The 27,695-nt window shown below is 48.8% G+C and overlaps 1 protein-coding gene across 1 annotated transcript in view; it reads left to right on the plus strand.

The window, feature by feature from the left end:
- The window catches only part of LOC119448983 (uncharacterized), a 91,576-nt gene that overhangs the window by 40,167 nt on the left and 23,714 nt on the right, over positions 1-27,695 (plus strand). Inside the window, exons 5-6 of the mRNA XM_037712187.2 lie at positions 84-169; positions 16,576-16,596. Of these exons, the coding sequence (XP_037568115.2) occupies positions 84-169; positions 16,576-16,596 (107 nt within the window). The remainder of the gene's footprint in view (positions 1-83; positions 170-16,575; positions 16,597-27,695) is intronic.

Consider the following 27,695-nt stretch of genomic DNA (forward strand, 5'->3'; position numbering starts at 1 on the left):
GAGCATTGTTTTTTCAATATACCCACTGGAAGTTTGTAAACATGCAGCAATGCCATTAATACGCTCCCTGTTGCTTTTTGTAGATTCTTACGAGATTTCAGCACACGTCGTCGACTCCCGTAAGGCGGTCATCTCATGGCGAGCCTCAGAACTAGTGGAATTATTTAAGGTAAGTATTACAAACAAGGCTCCCACTCGTTCCGTTTATAATTTTTTTTTCAATTATTTACCTTTTCGGTGTTCTGTAGTCCCCTATCACTTTTCCACAAATGCAATGTCAGGTGGTCTGTAAAAAGGCAGACCACCCCGTTCCAAAGGGGACGCTCATAGCATCCATCCATCAATCGTGTCGCCCAGACTGCCACCTTTCCACATGGCAAAAGTGTCATTTAGGTGTTGTATAACAGCTCTATCGTGTGGCATTCTCGAGTAGGCGGTATGGTATCACTGGAATCAAACATCGTGATGAATACCCGTAGCCTTATCAGAATGAGGTATCGTGATGTCTAATAATAACCTCCGGGAATAATGGACCCGTCCGTGCATAAATAAGCCTCAATTTCTCAAAAAAAAGCAGATACAGTGCACTCGTTGATGCTTGATGGGAACTTTTGGTGCGGTTCATAAAGCTTTGCTTTAAGTGTGCGGATGTGGGTCAATTTCAAGGTGTCACGCAGGGTCCAATTTATTCCAACAGAAGAGCATTGCTATGTCAAACTCAGAGGTCTGTGATGGTTAAAACAAGCGCGTTTATTTTGCAAGACAACCCGCCGTGGTTGCTCAGTGGCTATGGTGTTGGGCCGCTGAGCACGAGGTCGCGGGATCGAATCCCGGCCACGGTGGCCGCATTTCCATGGGGGCGAAATGCCAAAACACCCGTGTACTTAGATTTAGGTGCACGTTAAAGAACCCCAGGTGGTCCAAATTTCCGGAGTCCCCCACTACGGCGTCCCTCATAATCAGAACTGGTTTTGGCACGTAAAACCCCATAATTTTTTTTATTTTGCAAGACAAACTTCTTGGGCAAGCTGGTGGAGTTTGCTATACATTGTTCAGGGAGTCTATATAAGACATACGTACACAAGATAATCCATAAAAAGTGGCAATTGCCAACTTATTTCATGTTGCAAAAGACAGAGCATAGAGCAATCTTTGCGCTGGCGCACGCAAGGGAGATGGCGTGAGAATGAACGTTTTTCTCTTTTGCTACATCTTTGCCTGAAACTCTGATAATGCCCTCTGATGCCCTCTGATAATGTAAGGTGGCTGAAATCTCACTGACATACGCAGTACTTTTCTTTCTGAAAAGTTTGCCCCCAAGGGTTCAGTTGCTGTTTTTATCGCTCCTGGGACCTATACGATAAAACATTTCCAATCTCCTGACGTGAAATTTACGTAACCGCCGACGCAAACAGCTAGCGGTGAAACGCAGCGTTGTTTTATTAGCCCAATCAAATACTCGCCTTATGCAGAGGTGGTCACTTTTGTTTGCTTTGAAAGCGAATAGAATTGGCTACGTTGACTGGTTTTTATATTATCTCATTGCCTGTGAGGGGAGGATCACGCAGAAGTGGAGAGGGTTTCGATAAGTCTGAGCTAGCGCAGTGAAAGTAGATAACCGGGTGAAGAGGGTTGTGGTCGGCGTTCCCATTGCTTAGCTTGCGGTGGCTGATCGAAAATCGTGGTGGCGTGCAACGGCAGGCTAAAAATGCCGCTATAACGGAAGTACTGCGGATTGGGCAAGTTGGTGCATCGTATTCGTGACTTATTTAGCGCAACTTAGTTTGAGTATGAAGGGAAAATAGGACAGGTGACAGGGTGAGCGCTCAGCGATTATGAATTGGCAGAACGATGTCGTATACGTGGCCGACAGGACTCGAGAACGTTGTACTGCACAGGAAATAGTTTTATTACACGCAAATAAATCCATTCTCCCCGGCCGCCCCGAGTATCCAGTGCCAGAGTGAACGGAGGGTAGCCACCTTCTATTCCTTTCGAAACGGGGTAGTCTTCGGCTATCCCGAAAAAAAAGTTTTGTTCAGCATATCAATGTATCTTGTATGCGTACAGGCCACTTTGACGTGGTGAGTTTTTACGCTTTCGTGACGTCACATGACAGATAAGCGAAGTGGGCGCTGCCTGAAGGAAAAATGACCAATAGCGGGGGTCTAATGGCGAAAAAGGCGTAGAATCGGTAATAATAGAAATTGCGCGATAATATAAATTTCTGCTGTTCACTCTAATCACATATAATCAGTGTGTATGCACCACGTCATATCAGATGGAGAGGTTTGGCTGTTTTCTTTATCTGTGACTTCGTTATTTCGTGACCGACAGGCGAAGTAAGGGTGGCCCGAAAATTGTTTGACCAGTCGTTGAGGGCTGATTACAGTAATGGAATAGAAACAGTTTGGAATAGCTTTGCATTAAAGCACCCCTGCCCCGGAATATCAACACCAAAATCCATGTTTGTTGTTTTGCCGCGAAAATCTTGACAAAACATTCCAAAAGATGCAAAGGTCAAACGCCTGAAGGATTTTGTAAACATTATCTCAAATCCATAGTGATATTCCAGGAGAATGGCGCGATGTATGCCTTAGAACCTCGTGTTCGGGTGCATGAAGGTTTGTCTTTAAACTGACGTGTGACCGGCTTGTGGGCGACGTGAACGCTGCACGGACCTTTCCTCCAGAGCAACGGTAGGCGTCAAAGCTCTGTGGTATAGCAAGTAGTGACGTTTTTCCGAGAGAGTAACTTGTGCTTAATGCAGTCGAACAAAAAGGAATGTTTTGTGGCCGTACCGCGCAGCACATGTAAACAGAAAGCCTTGCAGGCGTTTAAGAAAATTTTGAGTCAGGTAAAGTCAGTTTAGAAAAAGCAAAAGCAGTTCTTCTTTCTGGGGTTTTACGTGCCAAAATCAGTTCTGATTATGAGGAACTCCTTAGTGGAGGGCTCCGGAATAATTTTGACCACCTGGGGTTCTTTGCCGCGCACTACAACGCAAGCACATGGCCGTTTTTGCATTTAGCCCCCATCGAATTGTGGCCACCGTGCCCGGGACTTGATCCCGCGACCTCGTGCTCAGCAGCGCAACGCCTTAGCTAACTCATCAACGCAAAAAGCAGCGTTGTTAAACTGTGTGGCGAATGCGGTAGTGAGAAACTGTCAAAGCAGAAATTGAAATGTAAACGGTGTTCCTTGGCTACATTTTTAGTGCAAAAACCACATGCCCTGTAAGGATGGCAACCTGTTTCGGTACCTTATAAGCGAAAAAGGGCCATGGCAACATCATGCAACAGTTTTGCTCTAAAAACCTTTATCGACTTCAGGTTTAGGGACCCTTTTAATGCGTAAGAATTCGTTGGTGAGTACCCCAGCAAAATCTTTCCATCACGGCGTAAAAGTATAATGCCTTGTATCTGCACAAAAATGCGTAATTTGCAAAGTTAAGACATTTATTCGTTAGAATATTGTAAATGTTGATTATTGGTAGCTTTATAAGCGATAAGGAACAATTGAAACTGAAAAAAATCGCAGTTTCGCACGAAAGGCGAAGCATCGATTGCGATAGCAAATTAGTAGACAGCTATACGAAGTAAGGATGTACGTTTTATCGACCGCATAAAATTGTGAACATTTGCTTATTAACTGAATTAACACGCACGATGTCACGCGCGCACACTTAACATGAAAGGTCTCACTCGACGACCACGGAAACTCGCTGTTAGAACCCTTGGGTGAGGAAGCGTGACAGCAACACCGAGCGAATGACCTTCGCGCTACCTCTCGCTTCAACGCGAACTAAGCATCAAAAGCACTGCGCAAACTAAGCTACCAGCACTTGGCGCAATTTGTCCAAATCGCGATCGCTTTGAAGGTGAGGCCCGCAAGACCGCGTAGTTTGTCCACATCGCAGATCACTTTCAAGCTAAGGCGCCGCGCGGTCGCCCCGTACGCAGCAGCCCCTCCCCCCTGTGCCTCGCGAGGGACGGAAGACGGCGCGCTTCCTCTTCGCTTTCCTCCCATGTGCACACAAAATTGAGCCGCGATTATCGGCTGACCCTCGCAAGCTTTCACTCGCACATACAGCATACAGTAAGCGGCGACGATGTTGGGACTTTATACGGAACATCACGTATATGCTTGGACTTTATACAGAACATCACGGTAACGCCAACTGTGACGGACAACTGCAGAAATATTCCAGAAGTGTCCGTATAATTTCTATCGCAATAAAAATAAAAGTGATCACACAGATTTTCCATAGGGATAAAAAAATGCAGGGGAAAACCTACATTAGAGGTTGGCCAACTGAAGTTTGGCGTTGGGCCAACCTAAAATTTAGAAGCGGGCCAACTTAAAATTCGGTGGGCCAACTTGAAATTTAGAGGTGCCCCAACAAATAGTCACAGGCCTGCGCGGCACACGCAGCACAGTCACAGCGTAAGCTGGTAGAGCGGCTCAGGTAGCTCCAATTGGGCACCACGCACAACAGGGTCTTCGCGGCAGTCTGTTGGCCTCGTTTCGGGTCTGGCCCCCGATAGCAAGCGCTTCCGTGGCTCAGTTGTAGAGTATCTGGCTCCCACGCAGCGGGCGCGGGCGCGATCCCGGCGCGAACCGGGTACTTTTTTGCATTTCCAGCGATAGCGGTTACGTTTGCCGGATGCCGCCAGCGGAAGCGGCGGCGGCGGCGGACACCATCGCGAACCGAAACGGCTATTTGAACGAGCCCATAACAGCTTACGCTGTAAATTAGGGGGTCTGCTTACACATAATTGGACACTCATGCAGTTTCAGCATACTTTTTTGGCTGAAGATTCTGAGGAGTTGTAATTTTTGCGCAAGTAGCGGCCGCGTCGGTTAGGGCTGCTCAGGCCTTGTATTCTTGCCTGACTCTGAACTGTTCATCACAGTGAAAACAAGCATTCATACAACGACGAGGCTGAGTTTGTGTTCCATGGTGGCAAGTAGTGTACATAACCGGGACACAAGAACAACGAACTGCGAAACATAAGCGCTAACTTCAACTGCATTTGAATGCGAAAAGCGCTTGATGATCATGAATAAACTTTAATTTTCGAGACAGTGTCCCGAGCGTTTGAGCTGTGGATCACTGTAGGTGGGAGGGTCCCTCATTCCAGGAATCCTCTGGCCGCGATAGCATCCCGGCTCTGGCAACAAGACGTCGTTGTCATCCAAGTCCGGCTGGAGATCCTGGCCTCCCACGTCTCGGCGAGGAGGTTCACGTCTTCGGACGTTGTATGCTTGATAACGGCGTGCTCGGGACGCCACGGGCACTCGAGTAGTAAATGAGCCAGAGTGTCTGGCACGACGCATATCGGGCAGTTGTAGGTGTGCAGTGTCGGATGGATGCGATGCATATGATCCCATGGGTGTACGTTTGCTCTGGAGTCTTCGGAATGCGGTGTTCCTCTTTGGTTAGTTTGGCTGAGGTGGCGGGTACACCCTGCGTCCCAGTCGGTAGTGTTGGAGGATGACGTTATACGTGGGGGTATTGTCTACGCTTCCGTTGCGTCACCAGGCGGTCGGGGGTCTCGCGAGGCGGCGAGAGAAGCCCGGTTGACGTGATCGCGGGCCGCGGCGTGTGCCGCTTCGTTTCCCTCGAGCCACTCATGCCCTGGTACCCACGTGACGCAGGTGTAAGGGAGCGGAGTGCTTTTTCTTCAGAATTTTGACAGCTTCCACCGATATTGGCCTCTCGTGTATTGCGTACTGCGGATTGGGAGTCAGTGAGGACTGCGACCGCGTTCGTGCTCGTGGTGGTGGCGAAAGCGATCGCCGCTTCTTCCGCTGTATCCGAGTTCCGCACCCTGACGGTGCGAAAAGCGCTTACATAAAATATAAAGAAAGAAAGAAATCCACAAATAAACGTTATAACGCCACGTGTCATGCGCAAAGCACCATTCATACAAAATTATCTTGCGCTCCACCTATCTAAATTTTTTCATGTAAGCGAAGCATACGTTGCAATCACACATGTTAAATCATCACGCTGGATGGATTTGCTTGAATGGTGCTTTGTGTATGACAGGCGACATTAAACATTCGTCTGTGAATTTATTTCCTTTCTTCTTCTGCTTATATGTAAGCGATTTTTACATTAAAGCTCAGTGGAAGCTAACGCTTGTGTTTTGTTGTTCTTGTGCCCCTGTTAATTTTGCGCTACCTGCCACTAGGGACTCTCACCAACTAGCCCGATCAAGTTGCGTGTTGATTTTGTGAGTCAGGTTGAGAAGACAATCAGTATTTGGTACCATCAGCGACGTGACGAGCGATGGTACCAAAAATGGCCGACGGCGTAAAAAGTAAAAACACGTCAAAATACTCGAATTGACGTGAAAATTCTCACGAACGCTCCTGTTAATTAACGGATATGAAAATGATATTGTCGCGGTACAATGCGAACAGAAGACAGGGAGACGTTCTTCAAGAACAGCACAGGACGACCTGTTCCAACAAAACAGAACAGAGACGCGTCTTCTTCCTCTAAGAATCCCACTGACCCACTAGACGGTTCCGCTAATGCCCCCATCGTCGTCGTCGTCTGCCTGTAGAGCACGCGTGTCATTTGTCCCTCCCTAAAAGAACATCGCCCCGATGCTAGACCGGAAACGTCACTTGCGGAAGTGAGGGTCCCTCGCATAGTCATTCGCTCACATACGGCTTCATGCGCACAACATGCACAAGCTCAAGGGGGTGCGGGCGGCCCCGCGTACAGTGGGACTATCAGGGACGACCTCGTAGGTGACATCACTGAGTCGCCGCAATACTCGATATGGGCCGAAGTATCGCCTTAACAGCTTCTCGGAGAGGCCCGTTTCCGTATGGGTGGCCAAACCTACACTAGGTCGCCGACTTCATAGGTTATGGTTCTACGGTGAGCATCATAGCGGCCTGCGTCGTAGTCTTGCTGCTGGCAGATCCGCAAGCGCGCGAGCTGCCGAGCCTCTTCGGCGCGTTGGGTAACACATCGGCGTCCGTGCTAGTGTCGTCAAATTCGTGTGGAAGCTAGCATCCAACATCGTTCGTACATCCCGGCCGTGAACATGGCTGAACGGAGTCATGCGCGTCGTCTTGTTTCGCGGTGTTGTATGTAAACGTGAATAAGGGAGGATGTCATCCCAATTTTTATGTTCGACATCCACGTACATTGAAAGCAGGCGCGTAGCCAGGGGGGGGCTGATGGGGCTTCAGCCCCCCCCGAAATTTTTTCGTGCTGGCATGCACCGCCGACCAAAACTACCACCGACGACGGAAATCATGCTGGATTTTGTCTACAATGTCCTTTTCACGCTTGAAAAGACATTTCGGCACGAACATTGCGAACTCGGGCTGGATTTTATGACAACGCCCTTGCACCTGGAGTCACGTAACGCAAGGAGCCCCATCCGAGCACAACCTTTCAACGGCTTTTCGATAGCGAGCGGGCGCGTTGCGGCATCTCGCAGCGGCCGCGGAATAAACGGAGCGCATGGATTTCCATTACAAAAGTTTATGGGTATAAAGTTCTCATAAACGTTTGACGCGAAAGGTGCGCTGACATTTCCAAAGGCATGCTTTAAAAGATTTTCAGTTCTAGAACTTTATGGGGTTAATGTTCTTATAAACTTGGGCCAACATGCGCGCACTGGAACGCTCGTGTCCAAGCCGTTCCATAAATGGAAGCGCACGCTCGCAATCTCCCACACACACGAAAATACTAAATATCACCGTGACTGTCAGCTAGCAGCTGATAATTTTCTCCAAACATTTTCAGGAAGCGTGCCCAATGTGATTGATCTGCTGGACCAGGGCAGACAAAGTAAAATGTGAGAAAACAGAAGAAAGTGAACGGCCTATTATTGAGGATTTTTTTTTTTTTTGCGGGCGACAAGGTCTGACTCGCCGTGGCCACATGCAGGGACAGGTCCCTATGGATTTAAGCAATGCCCCTGCTGAAAATACAGGCATTTTCAGAGTGCTTCTTCGCATGCGAGCTGATTGTAGAGATGCATATCTTAGAACCATTTGTAAAGTTGCCCCAGTATTGCCTCGTATTTAAGCCTAGACGCACAAAACCAAATTATAGAAATCTGTGGTGACATTATCAAAGAAAGCTTAGATTCAAAAGCAGGCTGCTTCTCCATACTTCCTGACTAACGACGGACATCGCTGGAATCGAACAGCTTGCTGTTCTTGCAAGGTACCTAAACAGTATGCCAACGACATCAAGGGAGTGTTTCAGGTTTTAGCACCGGAATAGATGCCCATCTCTCACTGCGACAGCAGGTTCTATGTAAATGTGTAAATACTGCTGCAGCTTCTAGTCACCCTTCCAGTGACCACTGCCAGCAAAGAGAATATTTTGTTAACAATAGTTTACTAAAAACTACTTGCGCTCTACAATGTCTGTGGAACGCATGGTTAGGGGCTGCGTTCTATACACCGACAGAGACGTCGGCATCAGCGTGTCCGAAGTCATTGACCGCTTCGCTCAACTTTCCCGCCGTGAGAAGTTTGTCCTTTAGATAGCGAAGCAGCAAAATCAATGCAAGTAAAAGCAATGTTCCTTCAGGTCCATAACTTTTTAATTATGAAAACGTATGACCGTTCATTAGCTTTTAAAACCACAGAAATTTTCGCCATTTATTCTAGCAGTTAACATCATGATCACAATTATCACGCGAATAGAAAATTACGAGGATACCAATAACCAATTTTGACCAGCCTTGCTCATTGAAAGCCCGGCCCACGCGCCGTTCGCCAAAAACACACTCGATATTGGGTAGTTCAACTTACCGCATCATCTGTGGCCTTCGTTTGTCCTTTTCTTTCCTTTTGAGCTACCTGCTTTTATTTTTTTTTGAAACGAAGGAATACCCACCTTTATTTTGGGTGCAGATAATTGTTGGCGTTGTGCAGGCAGTTAAATTAGACATTTTAGTAATGATTTATGCATTATTCCTTCATTATTCTACCCACATGGCACTGTCGCGACCGCTGCATGGCCCAAGTAAATATCACGATTTCTGCGATCATAGTTGTGTTCTTGCATAGATCATCTGTCTTTCTGTGCGCAAAGTTTACTATCTGTGACTGAGCAACATGTTTCTTTGTCTTATTTGACGCATTATATACACTGACGTTCGCTTAAATACGTAGCTTTATTGGAGACTCATACGTATTCTTAAATATTATTGCAAGGTTTTGTGTATACAAGCAGTGAACTTTGTTTCCAGCGACTCTTTTTTTGCCCTTTAGCGAGCTTTATCTTCGCATTTGTATATTCTATTCTATCTTCGCATTTCTAATATATTTAGCAGAACTCCCACTTTTTATTTCTACTCACTGCTGCGAGTATTATCTCGGTGTAATTACAATACACGACGAATTACAGCTGCTCCTGCGCAATCGACTGCAACGAGGGATAGCATCATTGAGGTTTCTTCCTGGCCGTTGCACATGTAGAAAAATGTAAACAAGGTTCTTGAATGACAAAGATTCATCAAAATATTTGTCCTCAACTTATTCATTTCATGGCCTTTACGTTTTTCATATAAGCTGCATGCAGTGATTTGCTGGTTTCGAACTGATTTTGGCCATTTCGCGGCGATCCCGTGGGCGCTGCCGTGTTTGATCACGTGGGGACGCGTCTATTGCTTCCTCACTGCCTCCGTTGCCTCCTTGTTACAATGGAATGTATGACGCCGGCGCGGCTTAGAAACCTCTTTTTTCGGAGAATCGTAGACGTGACTAGTGTGGACGACACGAAGCTTTGATCACCTGCAGCTTCAGAGAACTGCAAAAGCGCTTTCGGAGCTGATTAAGCTATGTCCAAACGGCGCAAGCAGTGTATGGTGCTTCTAAAAGCGGGGCTAAATAGCATTTCAAGCTTTGCGATTATGAATTCAGTCAGGATTAGTGTGTGTTTTGTCTTGTTCTTATGCGGCAAATATTTTGAAGCAGTGAGTGGCTTGTTAGTTTCTGATCAGTGAAGTTCCTCGTGCGGCACTATCTGATTATTTTCTGCCTAATCGCTCGCGGTGTGCTCAGTTCTGAATCCGATAGATTTGTTCTTGCTGCGCATAAGGCTTGCAACGTAGCTGTTTTGTACATTGTAAGACCTTGTAGCAAATATTATTACAGCTAGTAACTTGCTTACTCTTGTGGACCTTCACGAAACATTCAGCTTCGACCATTGCAGCACCATAGGTGTAGTCCGTCATTTATGGTGTGTATACAGGCGCATATACTCAAGTGTGCGTCCATTCACTTATTCTTGATACGTCGGCGATAGAGGGGCGTAGTTTTCCTGCCATTAGGACAGATGTGTATAGAAAACGTGCGCGAAACTTACTATGACAGGAAGCGCGCGCTACTCCCTTTGTCATGTTTAACGAGTGGTACTCACTCCTGCCGAGTTATGGGTATGAAGCCCTGTCTTTGAAGGTTAGCGATAGAAGGCTGGCGGATGAGTAAATTTTGTATTCTCGAGGAAAGCCGTACATCACGAAGTGGCCGGTAACACGTTCGGACAATTGCAGCAGCGGTCCACGAACTTCGCCACACAGATTCATTCTATCCTTAACATGCCAGTCACTATTTTGCAGCCAACTACTGCACACGTCTTCAATCCACATTATTCAATCTAGCATGATTGGAGCACAGTGTGTTAGCGAAAACTCAGTTGCATTTCCGACAGCTGATCGCACAGAAGCAAGGTAGAAGCGGTTAATGGTTTCGTATTCGTGCGCGGTCGCTGAGGAGAGGTATGGCGCGCCGCCGTGAGCGCCATCTCGTTTCTCTAAAACAAACTGCTCCGCGACAAGGGTCAATAGTCCTAAAGTGCATGCGTTGTTTTTTACTGATAATTAGGCAAAAAAAAAACGCGGAAGCACTGATAGCAGTTATTTCTGCCACAATTTTTGGGGCATACGGATATGTTCTTTTATGAAACATACATATTTTAATGGACACTGCATAGCGTTCAATAATTCGTTTGCAGCATCTAATATACAATGAAATTGGCAATGCAGTTATTATTCATGCATTTGATCCCACGACAAATTCTATAAGGAGGAGGCCGCGCTGAAACCTGAGCCCCCCCGAACAAAATTTCTGGCTACGCCACTGATTGAAAGCATGTCTTCAATTGTTTTGTGAGGCGCTCGTCAATCCGTTGGTTTGTGGATGGTAGGCAGTTGACTTCGATGAGCCGTTCACTTAGCAGCAAGACGTGATCTAAAAGCGCAGCTGTGAAAGCGGTGCCTCGGTCGGTTATTACGGACGCGTGGTGCACCGTGTCGCAACACAAACATTCTCGATAAAAAATCGCGCCACCTCGGCTGATGTGCCTCTCTGGATGGCCTTTGTTAAGCGTAACGTGTCAGGTAGTCGGTTGCGACGAGAACAAAGCGATTCCCGCTGTAGAAGTAGGAAGTACACCCAAAATATCCATTCCGATTGATAAAATGTTGTTCGTGGAACCTGAACAGGTTGTAGGAGGCCGACTGGTTTCGTCGGGGGCGACTTGCGCCTCTGGCAGTCGAGGCAAGTGCGAACGTGATGTTTCACGGCGGTGGTAAGTCTCGGCCAGTAGTAGCTTTGACGCACTCTGCCCAATGTTCGCGTGTAGCCTATGTGACCAGAAGTCACCTCGTTGTGACAGGCTTGAAGTACTTCCCTACGAAGAGCTGCAGGAATGACGACCAGATAGGGGGATCCGGTCGAAGAAAGTTTCTTTTGTAAAGGACGTTGGCCCGTAAACAAAACGATGACAATCCTCTGCGAAACTCTAGGTGCTTTCGCAGATCTTTTTTCTAAGTAATTGACTAGACCAAGCAACTCAGGGTCGTCCCGTTGTTGAGCGACGGCGGAGGTGTCCAGAACACAAAGAAATGCTGTTTCACCTTCTTCGAGTGAACAAGCCGACTCTATCGGTGATCGAGACAGGCAGTCAGCATCCGTATGTCGCTTCCCCGACTTATACGTGACTGTCATGTCAAATTCCTGCAGCCTTAGGCTCCAACGTGCCAATCGTCCAGAAGGATCTTTAAGGTTCGTCAACCCAACACAGTGAATGGTGGTCGCTGACAACTTTGAATGGGTGGCCATACAAATATGGGCGAAATTTCATAACCGCCCATACCATGGCGAGGCATTCCTTCTCAGTTGTGGATTAATTTGCCTCTGTGCATGAGAGCGTTCTGCTTGCGTAGGCAATCACTCTTTCCGTGTCCTCCTGCCGTTGCACAAGAACAGCTCCCAAGCCAACATTGCTGGCATCAGTGTGGAGCAATGTAGGAGCGGTCTCATCAAAGTGGGCCAGCACTGGAGGTGTCTGGAGACGCAGCAAGACGTTCAATGCACTTTGCTCTTCGTCGCCCCATACAAAAGCAACGTCGTCTCTTGTGAGGCGAGGTTAACGGCGACGCAATGTGAGCAAAAGCTGCAATAAACCGCCGGTAATAGGCGCAGAGACCGAGGAAGCGCCTGACAGCCTTTTTATCGATGGTACGGGAAACTGTGCGACTGCGGCAATTTTTCGGGATCTGGGCGGACACCGGCGTGGCTGAAGACGTGGCCAAGAAACTGTAGTTCCGCAAAGCCAAAGTGGCACTTCTCCGGCTTCAGGGTGAGGCCGGCGGATCGTATGGACTGCAAAACCGCTTCAAGCCGTGCGAGATGTTCGTCGAACGTTGCGGAGAACACGATGACGTCGTCGAGGTACACTAAGCAGGTTTTCCACTTCAGACCCGAAAGCACAGTATCCATGAGGCGTTGGAACGTAGCAGGGGCAGAGCACAAGCCGAAAGGCAAAACCTTAAATTCGTATAGGCCATCTGGCGTCACAAAAGCAGTTTTTTTCCGGTCCCTCGGGTCTACCTCAATTTGCCAATATCCGCTCTTAAGTCCATGGAAGAGAAGTAACGTGCGTGTCGAAGCCTGTCGAGGGAATCGTCGATACGGGGAAGCGGGTACACGTCTTTCTTCGTCACCTGATTTAGTTTTCGGTAGTCCACACAGAAACGCAAGCTGCCATCTTTTTTCTTGACTAGAACTACAGGGGATGCCCAGGGACTCGTTGATGGTTGGATCACGTCGTCTTCAAGCATTTTCGTCACCTGTTGTTGTATGGCTTCACGTTCTCTGGGAGCCACACGGTAAGGATTTTGGTGAATTGGTCTTGCCGTATCCTCTGTAATTATTCGGTGCTTTGTTAGAGGCGTCCGATCGACTCTTGACGTCGACGCAAAGCAGTCGTTGAACTTGCTAGTAGCGTACGAAGCCGTTCGCGTTCGTGCTGCGGCAAAACAGTGCTGACGTCAAGTGCAGGAGCTGGGTCTTGTGTAGGCGCTTCTTCGAGTGGTGAACAGCAGCCGCGAACATCCGCAACACCGTCAAAATAAGCCACAGCCATGCCTTTTGGAAGGTGCCGCCGCTCTGTGCTAAAGTTTGTTAGCAATTGATTCGTGCGCCCGTCGGTGACATTTACAATTCCTCGTGCGACAGAGATACCGTGAGTAAACAACAAATGGTTATTTGGTCGGCAACTCCTTCGCAATGAAACGGTACGTCACATGCCACGAAACAAGGATACATGACCGAGGTGGGATTACGACGTCGTCTTCTGTTAGACGAAAGGAGTTGTGTTGCGGCGATAAGCAATGAATAAACGAGGGCTTTTATAAAACGTCACCATGCGGTCTGGAATGTTAATTACGGCGCCATATTCTCATAGAAAATCCATTCCAATAATCAAAGCTTTACAGCACACGGAAGAACAATGAAGCGGCCACGAACGACGAATCTCCAATGTTAAGCCTAGCAGTACATCTTCCAGTAGGCATCAGCAATTGTCCACCTGCCGTCCTTATGTGAGGTCCCGTCCATGGCGTCTGTACTTTCTTCAGCCGGAGGGCGAGTTCCTGACTCATTATAGAGAAGTCGGCACCAGTGTCGACTAACGCTGTCACCGGCTGTCCATCCACGAAAATATCAAGTTCGGCGCTCACAATTTCTTCGGGGTCAGTGATTATCGGCTTCTCGGCGTTCTGCAGCGGGAGAGTTTGGGGGCTTTTTATGGTCTTGCGGCGGGCCTGCAACCTTACCCCCAAAGGTCGCCGCCTTTAGTTTCCCCGGCGGGGGACTGGGTGACCTTCGTCTTTGAACGTCAGCAAAAGTGCGTCCAGCAGTCAGCTCGCGTGGAGGGGTTGGAGAGCATGACCGACGGCCGAAATCAGTTCGATCATTGGGCGCAGATGCTTGATTTGGGTGCGCTATGGGAGGAAAAGCAGCGTCATCACGCCGTAGCATGGAGTCGTCATTTGCACGTCGAAAATCAGACCACGGACGAAGAGGGCGAAATGATGAGTCGCGATGCCAGCAATGGCGCGAAATATGGCCGGCACCCCCGCAGTTAAAACAGAGAGGGTGGTTATCGGCGGTGCGCCACGCGTCGGATCTCCGATATTGTGGCCGTCTCGTAGGGTCATTTTGCGGCGTGGTCCACGGCGCGGCGAATGATGGCTGGCGGTATGACTGCATCGGCATCACGGGTGCGCGCCTCAAAGCCTCCTCTTGTGGCGGCGACCAAGGAGCGGCTGTCGGAAGCTGGTGGTACGGCGGTGTGGCTGTAGCGGGTGGGGGACATCGGACGGCGGCGGCGTAACTCATGGGACGCTGTTGGTCTTGAAGATCGGCAGCCGGGAACGCCTGCCTGATTTCGTCGCGAACCACTTCGGCGATTGACGTGACGGGTCTATCCACTGTCGGTGTCATAATTCTGTGAAGTTCTTCTCTGACGACCTCTCTGATCATTTCCCGCAAGGAGCTCTGATACTGTGGAGTCAATGCGGCGGCATTGATTGCGGTGTTGTTGCACAGTCGATCGTACTGCCTGCACCGTTGATGAAGAGCGCGCTCAATAGCCGCAGCCTCTTTGATAAAATCAGCGACGGTGACTGGATGATTTCGCACAAGCCCCGCGAACAACTGCTCTTTTACACCTCGCATGAGGTAGCGCACCTTTCTATCCTCGGTCATGTTCGGGTCGGCTCTACGAAAGAGACGGGCCATGTCTTCGGCAAACATTGTGACCGACTCATTGGGTTGTTGCACCCGTAGCTCCATCAACTGCTGGGCGCGGTCGCGTCGGTTGGCGCTTGCAAATGTATCTGTGAATTTCTGCCGAAAGTCATTCCATGTCGTTAGGCAGCTTCGCGGTTCTCGTACCAAGTACGGCCACTGTCGTCAAGGGCGAAATAGACGTAAGAGTGCTTCTGCTGCTCTGTCCACTGGTTAATCTGTGCGACGCGGTCATACTTGTCAAGCCAGTCTTCAATGTCTTCGAAGGCTGCACCGCGATAGCGATCGGGGACCAGCGGATGAAGAACGGTTACCTGTTGCGGGCTGGGAGACCCGCTGCTTTGGGGTGCTAGCGGTGGGCTGGTTTCGGCCATTGCCCGATGTGTGGATCTCCTGTGAGGTGGTTGAGAGGGGAGAACTCCGCGGCAAGGCCTAGCAGTCGACGACTGAAGTGATGCACGGGTGTCGTAACTGGTGACAATGCGTCCGGGCTAGATGAACGACTCCCAGAAGGAGTCCGGGCATCAGGCGCTGTCAATACCCAGCACCTCCACCAGTGTCGCGGTACAATGCGAACAGAAGACAGGGAGACGTTCTTCAAGAACAGCACAGGACGACCTGTTCCAACAAAACAGAACAGAGACACGTCTTCTTCCTCTAGAATCCCACTGACCCACTAGACAGAGTCCGCTAATGCCCCCATTGTCGTCGTCGTCTGCCTGTAGAGCACGCGTGTCAATATTTGGCAGATTCCGGTCTGGGTGGGAGTCGAACCCGGCACTCCGGAGTGCAAGACGAGCACGCTTTTCCGACGGCGGCTCCACGGTTCTTGCTGACTGAAGCTGTGCCTAGTGCGTGCGTTATTGCACACATCGCAGCCATCTGGCTGACTAAATGTTTCACAAAAGGGACTATGTTTTCGCATTCCCACATATAAGCAGTCTTAAGTGTATCTGCCGGATTTTTATACACCATACTGCTTCGTTTACATGTTAAAGCTACAGTCCAATTTGGTCGTATGTAAAAAAATTACATTATGCGGTTATACTTCCCGATACCACGATATGATTATGAGGCACGCCATAGTGGGGGACTCCGGAATATTTTGGACCGCCTGGGGTTCTTTAACGTTCACGTAAATCTAAGTACACGAGTGTTTTCACATTTCGCCCCCATCGAAATGCGGCCGTTGTGACCGGGACTCGATCCCGCGAACCCGTGCTTAGCAGTCCACCAACACCATAGCCACTAAGCAACCACAGTGGGTATTGTCGTATATAGAAACTGTGAACAGGTGAAACATAAATTATTATGAGCTACTTACAGCAAATGAAATTATTGACAGTGATATTCAATCTTGTTTTATGGAGCTCTTTCTCTTCGCTAAAACTGTTCGTAAAAATTACTGAAAATATTCGCTGCAAGGCCTGCTACATTATTAGTTCATACATGTGGTGGTTCATTAGCGAATTTTATTTTTTTTTTCAGCTGACGGTCTACACCTATTCGGTGAGTACTTTTCCACATTTCTCTTTCGGCATTGGTCAATAGAAAGCAGAACATAATACGCTATTAAGGAGAACTCTATCACTAGCTACGGAGGTTCTATGCAACGCTAATTTTTGCGCAACTTATTGCACATCTTGTATGGTTGCTACTCTTACCAAAGCCACATTTACACCGATGGCCCTTCCACTCAGGTCTACCAATAAGTTGCAGTGATTATCCTGTCATGGTCAACTGGCAAGGAAGTCTAAATTTTACACGTGCTGACTTCAACGCATTCAGAGCTCATTGCCTTTGTGGAAGCATTGATCGAACCACATTTTTTACAGTGAAGCTTTCTTCTAGAACCCTCCCGGAATTTGATAACTGCTGATGCTGCCTGCCGCCGCCACCAACACTGAATCTGCTTATATATAGCCATCTGGACTACCGCCCCCGATGTGTCGGTTGCCTGCTGTGTTCTCTACCTTCTTCCGCAGTGAAACAACAATGTACCTAAATATCCTCACCGCAACAAATATACACCGTCACCCGCAGTTATTTTATTGAAGGGAAACTTTCTATGCTTTATTTCCCAAAATTTCGCGCGTATTCTCGGTCGGTTTCTCGTCGAGTAACGTGGGCCGATCCTCACGCCAGTGGAATTGTAAAGTGGGCCGATCCCGCTGATGATGTAATAAAAACTAGGCCTACCTCGGAGACAGTGTAACTCCCGTGGTCACGTGGGACGTGGGTCGCGTGGCGGGGGTCTCCGCGCATTTCCGTTTTGCCGGGCAGGCACGTAATCGCTATGCAGCAAACCGCCGTGAAGAAGATGAACAGCATTAGAGCATTTCATTAAGTGCTTCAAGAAAGTTGCTCGAACTTCGCTGTACCTGTGCAATGCCTATAACGTGTTTGACTCCTCCATTCGCTGTTAACTTTTCGCGTTAACGTGCACCATCAAAGCACAATGCATGTGCAGTAGAATTATGCATAACAATGAATAGGAAGGTAATTAGTTCATTGTTTCACTTAAGGCCGAACATCTGTGATTCAACAGGATAATTTCGGCCCGTCGCATTTCGTGCATTCGCCATGGCGAAGCGTACATTGTTCCGGCACTGTCAAACATATGCTAGTAGCGGACGAAGAGTTATATCTTTCAACTTATAGATTGGCACGCTGAATAAACCTTTTTCATCAAGCCTTCACACATCACAGAAGGCGACGAGATCTAAGCGCTGCGATTATTGCGCGTCATTGGTTTTTAGCTGCATAAAAATCAGGGTTAACACGACTTCGTCGGCACTGAAACTAATGAGTTGACTCACGGAGACTCACACCAATCTGCGAAACTGACTCTAAAGTGAGCCCGAATGAGACCTAGGGATTCGAGTCCGGTAGTTAGTTAGCCGCGGTGACTTCAAGTATCAGTATTGTGAGTGAGTCGAGGTGAGTAAGATAGAGCGTTAATCAGTGAGTCCAGATGATGCTCATTGGCTATGAATCTGAGTCAGAGTCCCACAGTAAATTGTAAATACAGTTGAACCCGGATATATGGCACCCACATATAACGAGTTATTGTGTATATCGAACAACTGTAAAATCTCCTTCACATTATTATTGTTATTTATTGTTCGCCACATCGAATTACCCATTTATCCAACTATTTCGCGATCCCCATCTAGTTCGATATATCCGGGTTCGACTGTAGCACGAGTCTGAGTGAGATTAGGTGAGTGTGTATCAGGCCATTCTGTTGGATTATGAGTTCACAAAACTACATGCGAAGATGATTTCACATGATCTACAATGAATCTTTGCAACAAGGAGCGGTGTCAGTTCAAAAAGAGAAAAAAAGAACGAGTCTGAGCGAGTACGAAACAACAATGGGCTTACGTAGGTGCAATAAGGAAATATTGCCAGGATTAACGTCCCAAAATTGCACAAACTGTTATAAGGGCTCTGGAATAATTTCAACCACACGGAGTTCCTTAACGTGTGTCTAAATCTAAGCATAGGTGCTTTTTTTTTATTTAGTCCCCATCAAAATGCGGCCGCCGCGGCCCGCAATCAAACCCGCGGCATCGTGCTCGCCAGTAAAACGCGTAAGCACTGAGCCATCCCGATGGGAGGTGCCATAATTCAAAATTTTTAAACGTAAGGTGCCATCATATCGAGTAATTTGGGCAAGTCTACTGTTGTGAAATATGAGTTGAACTAAGGTTTACCTGCTAAGCCAGCTGGCATTGATAGTGCTCCTTCTACACCTTTGTCCAGGTTTTGTATCATAGGTCGGCGTACTTCCTCGAGAATGCACCCATCTAAACACTCCTTTCACAGATATAAATGCAAGTTACCAATTGTGTGAGTGGCCGGGAATATAAGCAGTAGTCACACTTTGAATGACCGAATGAATTCTGGGGTTTTATGTGCCAAAACCAGGATTTGATTATGAGGCACGCCGTAGTGGGAGACTCCGGATTAATTTTGACCACCAGGAAATGCTTAACGTGCCTCCAATGGGCGTTTTTGGACATGGGCGTTTTTGCATTTCGCCTCCATCGAAGTGCGCCTGCCGCGGCCGGGATTTGATCCCGCAACCTCGCGCTTAGCAGTGCAACACCATAACCGCTAAGCCACCGCGGCGAGTGTGTCAGCGAGCGTGAATAGATGTGAGTGTCAACGCGAGTGATTGTCGCTGAGTACTGCACGCGATGGGAATGCAAGTGCTTGAGTGGAGGCGAGCATAACAGGGGAGGTATTCTGTAAGAGTCCACCTAGTGGACATGTCCATTTCGTCTGCTGTTGAACTTCTGATTGGCTGGGCTGGGTGCGCTTCAGCAGGAGCCACGCCAGGTCACAGGTCAAACAAATTCTGTGAGTGAGTACAACAATGTAAATCTCACTCGCAATTTAACCTCAAGCGTACGCGTGAGTCCAAGGTTGAGTGAACTGGAATGGTCAGTGAGTTCGAGATCCGAGGTCGACTAGGTGTACTTTTACAGAATACCTCCCCAGGTGTTCTAATCCAGACCCTTCCTCAATCCCCTCCATGCTTCAACCCTTCACCACACTCCGCACCCGCAAATATTTCCTCCAGCAGGCCACAATCTCTCTCTTATCCCAACGTGTGTCCTTACCCTCCTTAGACACCTTTTGAGTGTCATGCTACAGAGCAGGTGGATGGTAATTTCTCTCTTTAATGAAACTTCCTCCAGTATGCGGACTTCCGCAAATCTGATTTGTCATATTCAGTGTTCCTCCACTTCGAGTTGTTAATAATTTCGGCCTCACCCTGAAATATGTCCAAGCCTCCTGGTTAGCTCAAATGGCAGAGCAACCACTCCGGAAAAGCATTGGTGCTGGGTTCAATCCCCAGATCCGGACTAAGTTTGCAACTGTGAAACTTCCTCTTTGAGAAAGTCGCATGGGTTTCGTTTATAGCTTCGTGCTACAGTTCAGTGGATTCCAATTTTCCCCTTTGTTGTTTCTATGTGTTCACTAATAGCTCTGCTCTCTGAACTGTGTCCCACCCATCTTATCTCATCAAGAAAGTGATTTTTATTTCAGAACCGTCAAGATTTACGAAGGTTATTGCGTGCCTTCATGGTCTATGACATTTACTTTATCTTAATGGAACGAATTCTCAGGATGACACCAGTTTCTAGATATTAATTCCCGAACTTCGCGGAGAAATGCATTGGCGTTCCAGTTGGTTTCTTAACAAAACGTAGCTTTATGCATTGAAGCACAAAATTAACTGGAAAGCCAATGCATTTCTCCGCAAAGATCGGGAATTAATTTCTTGAAACTGATGTCATCCTGAGAATTAATTCCAAGTGGATCCGCCTTGCGAACGCCATGGCTGCAATTTGTAAATTGCAATATGGGTCATAAGGTAATTAGTTAAAAACTTAATTATATAATTTTTGTTAATTAGTTGATTATGCATTTCAAGTTTTTGTGCAAGTAATGCCCGCCTGTTCGAGTAGACGAACTCATTAATTAGAATTGGGCTATGAGCCACAGGCAACCTGAAATAAATTTTCAAAGTGTTCGCTGAAACATCCTGTAGATATATATATATATATATATATATATAAAGGGAACGAACATAAAGTATGCACAAGTGGGGGGTGAGGGAGATAAAAATAAAGTACGTCATAAAGTTGAGACCCTGTCGCACTATCGCGCGAAATAAGGTTTGAGTCGTACAACGTGCACAATCTCCGAGTGGTGTCTTCGACGCTGGGGCGATATGGCACTATCCGGGAGAACCTCGTAATTCACATCACTAACGCGACGCAGCACTTTGTAGGGTCCAAAGTAGCGACTGAGCAGTTTCTCTGACAACCCCTGGCGGCGCACCGGCGTCCATACCCAAACTCGATCGCCCGGGTGGTATTCCACTTGGCGATGGCGAAGATTGTAGCGGCGTGCATCTACACTCTGCTGTTGTGTGATGTGTAGGCGTGCCAATTGGCGAGCTTCTTCGGCGTACTGCGTAAATTGCTCAGCGTCAGGGGTGAGCAGTGCGTCGTAATCGTGTGGAAGCATCGCATCCAGCATGGTCTGAACCTCACGTCCATAGACAAGACGAAACGGCGTGAATCGCGTTGTCTCCTAGATGGCAGAGTTGTACGCAAATGTTACCTACGGTAGAACCTGATCCCACGTCTTGTGTTAATTGTACATCGGCGTACATGGATAACATGTCGACGATGGTTTTGTTCAATCGTTCCGTCAACCGGTTGATCTGCGGATGATATGCAGTGGTCTTGCGATGGCTCGTGTAGCTTAGCTTGAATACGTCGTCAATCAGCTGGGCCGTGAAAGCTGTGCCTCTGTCAGTGATCACGTAAGACGGGGCTCCATGTCGAAGAATGATCTGGTCTATAAAGAACTGGGCAACATCGGCAGCCGTAGCACGTTGTAGAGCGCTTGTCTCGGCGTATCTGGTTAAGTAGTCTGTGGCGACTACGATCCACTTGTTCCCGGCTGATGATAGTGGAAAAGGCCCGTGTAAATCCTTTCCTATTTGATCGAATAGTGCCCTGGCTGGTGCGATCGGTTACAGCAGCCCCGCGGGCTTTAGTGGCGGGGATTTGTGGCGTTGACATTCACAACAACTCTTGACGTAGCGCTTTACAGATGTAGAAAGTTTGGGCCAGTAGTACGCCTGTTGAACTCTGGCGAGAGTTCGTGAGGAGCCTAAGTGACCAGATGTGGGCTCGTCATGGCAGACAAGATGAATGTCGTCGCGCATGTCAGCAGGTATGAGGAGAAGGTAGGGTTTTCCGTTGCTATTTGAGTTTTTCTTATACAGGACACCTCTTCGAAGGCAGAAGGACGAGAGACTGCGAGAAAGGCGTCGAGGTGGGGGAGTTGCGTCCAGCGAGCTTTGGATCATTGCGCGGATTTCGGCATTCGCGCGCTGTCGTGCGATCAAGTCCGTTGCGGTGAGGGACCCAAGGGATCCGCTGTCATCCTCAGCGGCCGGATCACAAAATTCGGTGGGTGCACGCGACAATGAATCCGCATCTTCGTGCTTGCGGCCTGATCTGTATACGATGGTCAGATCTAATTCTTGCAGACGAAGGCTCCATCGTGCGAGTCGCCCAGCGGGGTCTCGTATATTGGTCAACCAGCACAATGAATGGTGGTAGGTCACTACTTTGAAGGGGCGACAGTATAGGTAAGGCCGAAACTTCATGGTCGCCCATACCACTGCAAGGCACTCATTTTCTGAGGTGGAATAGTTTGCTTCTGCTCGTGAAATAGTGCCGCTGGCGTAAGCTATCACGCGCTCTTGGCCCTCTTGGTGTTGGACCATGATGGCGCCAAGACCCACGTTGCTGGCGTCGGTATGGACTTCAGTATCCGCGTCCTCGTCAAAGTGAGCAAGAACTGGTGGTGTCTGCAAACGCTCCCGCAGTTCGGTGAAAGCCGCGTCCTGCCCTTCATTCCAGCCAAATGGTACATCTCCTCGTGTGAGGCGAGTCAGAGGTTCGGCAATCCTAGAAAAATTGCCGATGAAGCGGCGATAGTATGCGCAGAGCCCCAGAAAGCGACGGACTGCTTTCTTGTCACGGGGAACAGGAAACGAGGCTACGGCGGTGGTCTTGTCAGGGTCAGGCCGAACGCCATCCGCGCTCACAACATGGCCGAGAAACTTAAGTTCTTTATAACCGAAGTGGCATTTCTCTAGCTTCAGAGTGAGGTTAGCGGCGCTGAGTGCGTCCAGCACAGTCTTTAGACGATTCAGGTGTTCCTCAAAGGTCGCCGAAAATACGACGACGTCATCAAGATAAACGAGGCAAGTATGCCACTTCAAACCAGTGAGAACAGTGTCCATCATTCTCTGGAATGTCGCAGGTGCAGAACACAAGCCGAAAGGGAGCACTTTGAATTCATACAGGCCATCAGGTGTAAAAAAGGCAGTTTTCTCGCGATCTCGTTCATCAACTTCAGTCTGCCAGTATCCGCTTTTCAAGTCTATAGATGAAAAATACTTGGCGCGTCGCAGTCTGTCGAGTGAATCATCGATGCGGGGCAGTAGATAGACATATTTTTTAGTCACGCTGTTTAGCCGCCTGTAGTCAACGCAGAAACGTAGCGTTCCGTCCTTCTTCTTCACGAGGGCGACCGGCGATGACCAGGGACTTTTGGAAGGCTGTATAACATCGTCCTGAAGCATCTCTTCGACTTGCGTATGTATCGCGTCCCGTTTTTTGGCCGAAACTCGGTAAGGCTGTTGTTTTATGGACGAGACGTTGGTATACGTAATGATTCGGTGTTTCGGGATGGGCGTCTAACGCACCATAGAGGACGAGGCGAAACATTCTTGGAACTGAAGCAGCAATTCATGCAGCGCTATTTGTTGTTCCTCCGGTAGAGTCGAATTAATGTCTACTTTGCCTAGTGATGCCGTCGCAGCCCCCGATGTCCATTGGAGAGCATTGTCCAGTGATGCAGACGTAAAACATTCAGCAGTCTCTGTTATGGGGTAGGCGAGAGCGATGGCAGTGCGACGGAAAAAGGTGACGGTGCTCATTACTAAAATTCGTCACAAGCAGCGTAGAACGTCCGTCACGAAGCGTGACGAGGATGCGAGCGGCGCAGAGACCTAGTGTGAGCAAGAGCGACATGTTGCCTTCAGCGACTGCCTCACCATCACGTTACTTGTCACACACGACATCAACGAGGACACTCGAACGCGGGGGTAACGCGATGTTGTCGGCATAAACGCGAAACGGGCTGAGATGGCTGTTGTCGGCTTTGTCTGCTGCTCCCTCTGTCAAGGTCACGGTGCGCTCCCACAGGTCGATAATAGCGCCATATTCCCGTAGAAAGTCGATTCCCAGGATGATGTCTCGGGAACATTCGCGAAGTACAAGGCAACTGGAGAGAAACGTACGTCCACGAATGCCAACTCGGAGTGTGCATATACCAAGTGGGGTGACTACATGTCCGCCGGCAGTACGAATTTGTGTTCCGTACCAAGGCGTAACTACTTTCTTCAGGTGTGTCGCTAGTTTTCGGCTCACGATCGAGTAATCAGCCCCTGTGTCCAATAACGCACTGACTTCATGGTGACCGTCGAGCACCACAGGTATATCCAAAGACAGTCGGCTTCCGAGTTCAGTTGTTGTCGTCGAATCACTGCCGGCACCTGGTCGCGTCGCTGGGAGTCCTTGCTCGCGTCGATTATCAGCGGCCTCGCCCCCGAAGGTCACTGTCTTAGTTTTCCCGTCTAGGGCTTGGTGAACGTCCCTGCGCCGCCACTGTGGAGCTCCGGGAATTTGGGGAAAATCGTCTCGGCGACGGTGACCATGACTGCCGTCGCAAGGGCAGTGGCATGCGCTGTTGAGACAGGTATTCCTCAATGGCTCTTGGTCTTTCGCCGAATCTTGGCCTTGGAGAGTCGACGGCAAAACCCTGAAGTCCAAGGCGGCGATACGGGCATTCACGGTATACATGTCCGGCTTCGCCACAGTGATAGCACAGTGGTCGCCTGTCCGGTGTGCGACAGACGTCCGATTTTCTTTGAAGTGGTTGGCGGTTCTCCAAGTGCTGGATCGGTTGCACTGATGGAAGTGTATCGTGAGGTGTGGGGCGGACGAAGCGCGGAGAAGCAGGTATATACCGGCTCGCAGCTTCCGCGTATGATGCGCGCCGAAGCTCCGTCGGCACAGGTGGTGTGACCTCCCTGGCAAGCGGGACTTGCAGAGCATGCTGCACCTCGTTCCTGATGAGGCTGGATATGGATCCCGCAGTAGGTTGAGGCGGGCAGTGGATTCTTTGCAGCTCGTCGCATACCACTGATCAGATGAGGTCGCAGAGGGAGTCGATGTTGATGCTAGCTCCGGCAGCTCCGATCTGATCCATCGATGACGCGACGCTGATTTGCCGGTCGTCCACTGCTGAACGCTGCTAAAGCACTTTTTCCATTGTCGTGGCTTCCGTTAAGCACTCGGCCACAGTCGTCGGGGGACTCCGAACAAGGCCAGCGAAAAGCTGCTCCTTGACCCCTGGCATTAAGTGGCGGAGCTTCCTATCTTCTGCCATGTCCGGGTCATCTCGACGAAAGAGGCGCGTCATGTCCTCAACGTACATCATCACACTTTCATTGGGCATTCGTGGGGCAAGATGGCTGACCCCAAAAACGAAAAGCCTCTTCTTCTTCTTCTCTCCTTGCCTGAATACTGGCTCGCGCCCGCCGCAGCTCGTGACCTGGTGGCAATTTATCTATATATACACGAGGGCGATTCAGAAAGCCTTTGCCCCTATATTTATTAGCCCAAATAAGACGCATACTGGTAAATACAAACATACCTACTTTCCAACGTACCTTACACAATTTTCACATAGTGCCCTTACCGGTTGCCGACATTTGACGTATTGCAACACGTTCTGATTCGCCCTCGTATATATATATATATATATATATTATATATATATATATATATAAGGCATCCCTGCTCAAGTCAGCTGGGACACATTGTATACAGGGTGTCCCAACTATCATGCACCAAGATTTATAATATGCGAATGCCACGTTGAGGAGAGGTTGCTGACAGGTCAAACAAATTCTGTCAGCGAGGTCAACAATGTAAATCTCACTCGCAATTTAACCTCAACCGTACGCGTGAGTCTAAGGTTGAGTGAATTGGAATGCTCAGTGAGTTCGAGCTCCGAGATCGATCTTTTCCGCAGATGCTTACGTGCATGTTTGCTCCCCCAGAACAATAGAGCCCACGGAGCAATTATTATTCCTCCTGATAACATTTTTTACATCGTTTGAAGTGTGTCTACGTGTAGCTATGAGCCCCGAGAAATTTGAGTGCACCCTTTCGTGTGTAATGTCATTTGTTTTTCTCTGGTGCCATGCCGTGCGCGTGCTCGCTGTACGTGAAGATTGCTTGATGCTGTCATCGAGTTCACATTGTTGGTCTTCAAGTTTGTACTACAGTTTACGGTATTTCTAGTACACTATTAGCCGTGAGGTCAAGCGGGCAGAGACGCCGCCTGCAGGCCGTCGGAAAAACGCTTAGTCTGAATGGAGTGCCATGCTATCTGGCAGTGCGCGCACGTGCGCGACGCCCTGAATATCATACGAAGAATGTTCGATGGTTGTTGCGCCATCGTAATAGTTTGTCGGCCTTTATTATACAAATAACTGCAGCATTGGGCGTTGTGCTGCCGTCTCTGGGATGTAACAAATAGAATGTTCTTGCCCAGCGCGCCCTGAGAGGTCAGTCGGACGCGCTCTTGGCTACTGAAGTTTCATTTTAATTGTTGCCAAGCGCTTTGAGCGTCCTTCGCCATTTGTCTAATTGTGACCGCTGCACAAAGTACATAATGAATGCATACCAACTCGCTCAGTTTACAATTCTAACACTGTGAGAACATCACTGAAAGCGTTTCATGTTATTCTCAAGAAATGAGGAAGTCGTTGCGGTGCATTATTGCTCCGTTCTAGGAGCAGTACGTCCAGCATATTAGCAGTAAAATGGGGTGTCAATTTAGCGACGGGTCAGAACATGATGAGGCATGATGCAAGCCGAACATGCTAATAAACTAGAAAGCTAATAAATCCAGAGAGAATAAACATCTTTATTATGTAAATGCAGCTTTGGAGAGGCGTTGTCATTCCAGAATGCCTTGAGCTTGGGCCGCGTCCTGGGCCCTCGCAATCAGCCGTTTTCTGATCTTCGAGGTCGGAGCTGGCCAAGGCTCTCTCACAAAGCTCGTTGTTGTGGTAAGGATTCGGACGATTGAGTGGTGCCTCTCTGCAATCCCCTACTATGTGCCTGAGGGACCTGGGCTCTGCGCAGAAGCGGCATTGCGAAGAGAATTGTGCAGGGGCTATGAGGTGATTTTTGGTTGGGTGGGGGAATGTATTAACCTGTAGAGCTCGGAGGAATCGCTCCTGCTCTCTAGCTAGGGACTTGTGTGGGTGTGCATATGTTCTGCGGGTTAGCTTGTAGTGTTGTGTGATGTCTTGGTACGAGACTAGAGGATGCATGCGGTCGGGTTCAGATTCCTCGGCGTCGGCTCGGTGGGTCAAATCTCGAGCCACGTGGTTGGCGACCTCGTTGCCAGGAATGCCGTGATGAGCTGGCGCCCAGATTATCATGACTGATCTGGTTGGCGGCTTTTGATTGATGATCTTGAGCGTAGTGGCATGAATTCTGCCGCTAGCGAAGTTGCGGCACGCCTGTTGGGAGTCGGTCACTATGACTTCAACCTGTGTTTGGGAGAGCGCAATGTCTATGGCCGCTTCCTCGGCTTGGAGGGTATTGTATCGGGTGAGCGAAATGCTGCTCCGATGTTCTTTGTTGACGATTACGGTGGCTGTTGTGGCTGCGCGTCTGGGGCAAGACCCCGCAATCGTGTAGGCTGTAGAGGGTAAAGTCCCGTGTCGCTTGTGTATGGCCCGGGCCCGAGCCTCCCTTCGCTGTGCGTGGTGCACTGGGTGCATGTTGCGAGGTAGAGGAAGTACGGTGATGTTGCTCCGGATGGCATGGGGTAAGCTAACAGTCTAAGGCGACGGATGGCTCAGAGAAGCAGATAGCCCCAGACGTAAGAGGATCCAGAGCCCTTCCCCTGTCGCA

Source organism: Dermacentor silvarum, chromosome 1 (assembly GCF_013339745.2).
Source record: "Dermacentor silvarum isolate Dsil-2018 chromosome 1, BIME_Dsil_1.4, whole genome shotgun sequence".
In the NCBI taxonomy this organism is placed as follows: Eukaryota; Metazoa; Arthropoda; class Arachnida; order Ixodida; family Ixodidae; genus Dermacentor; species Dermacentor silvarum.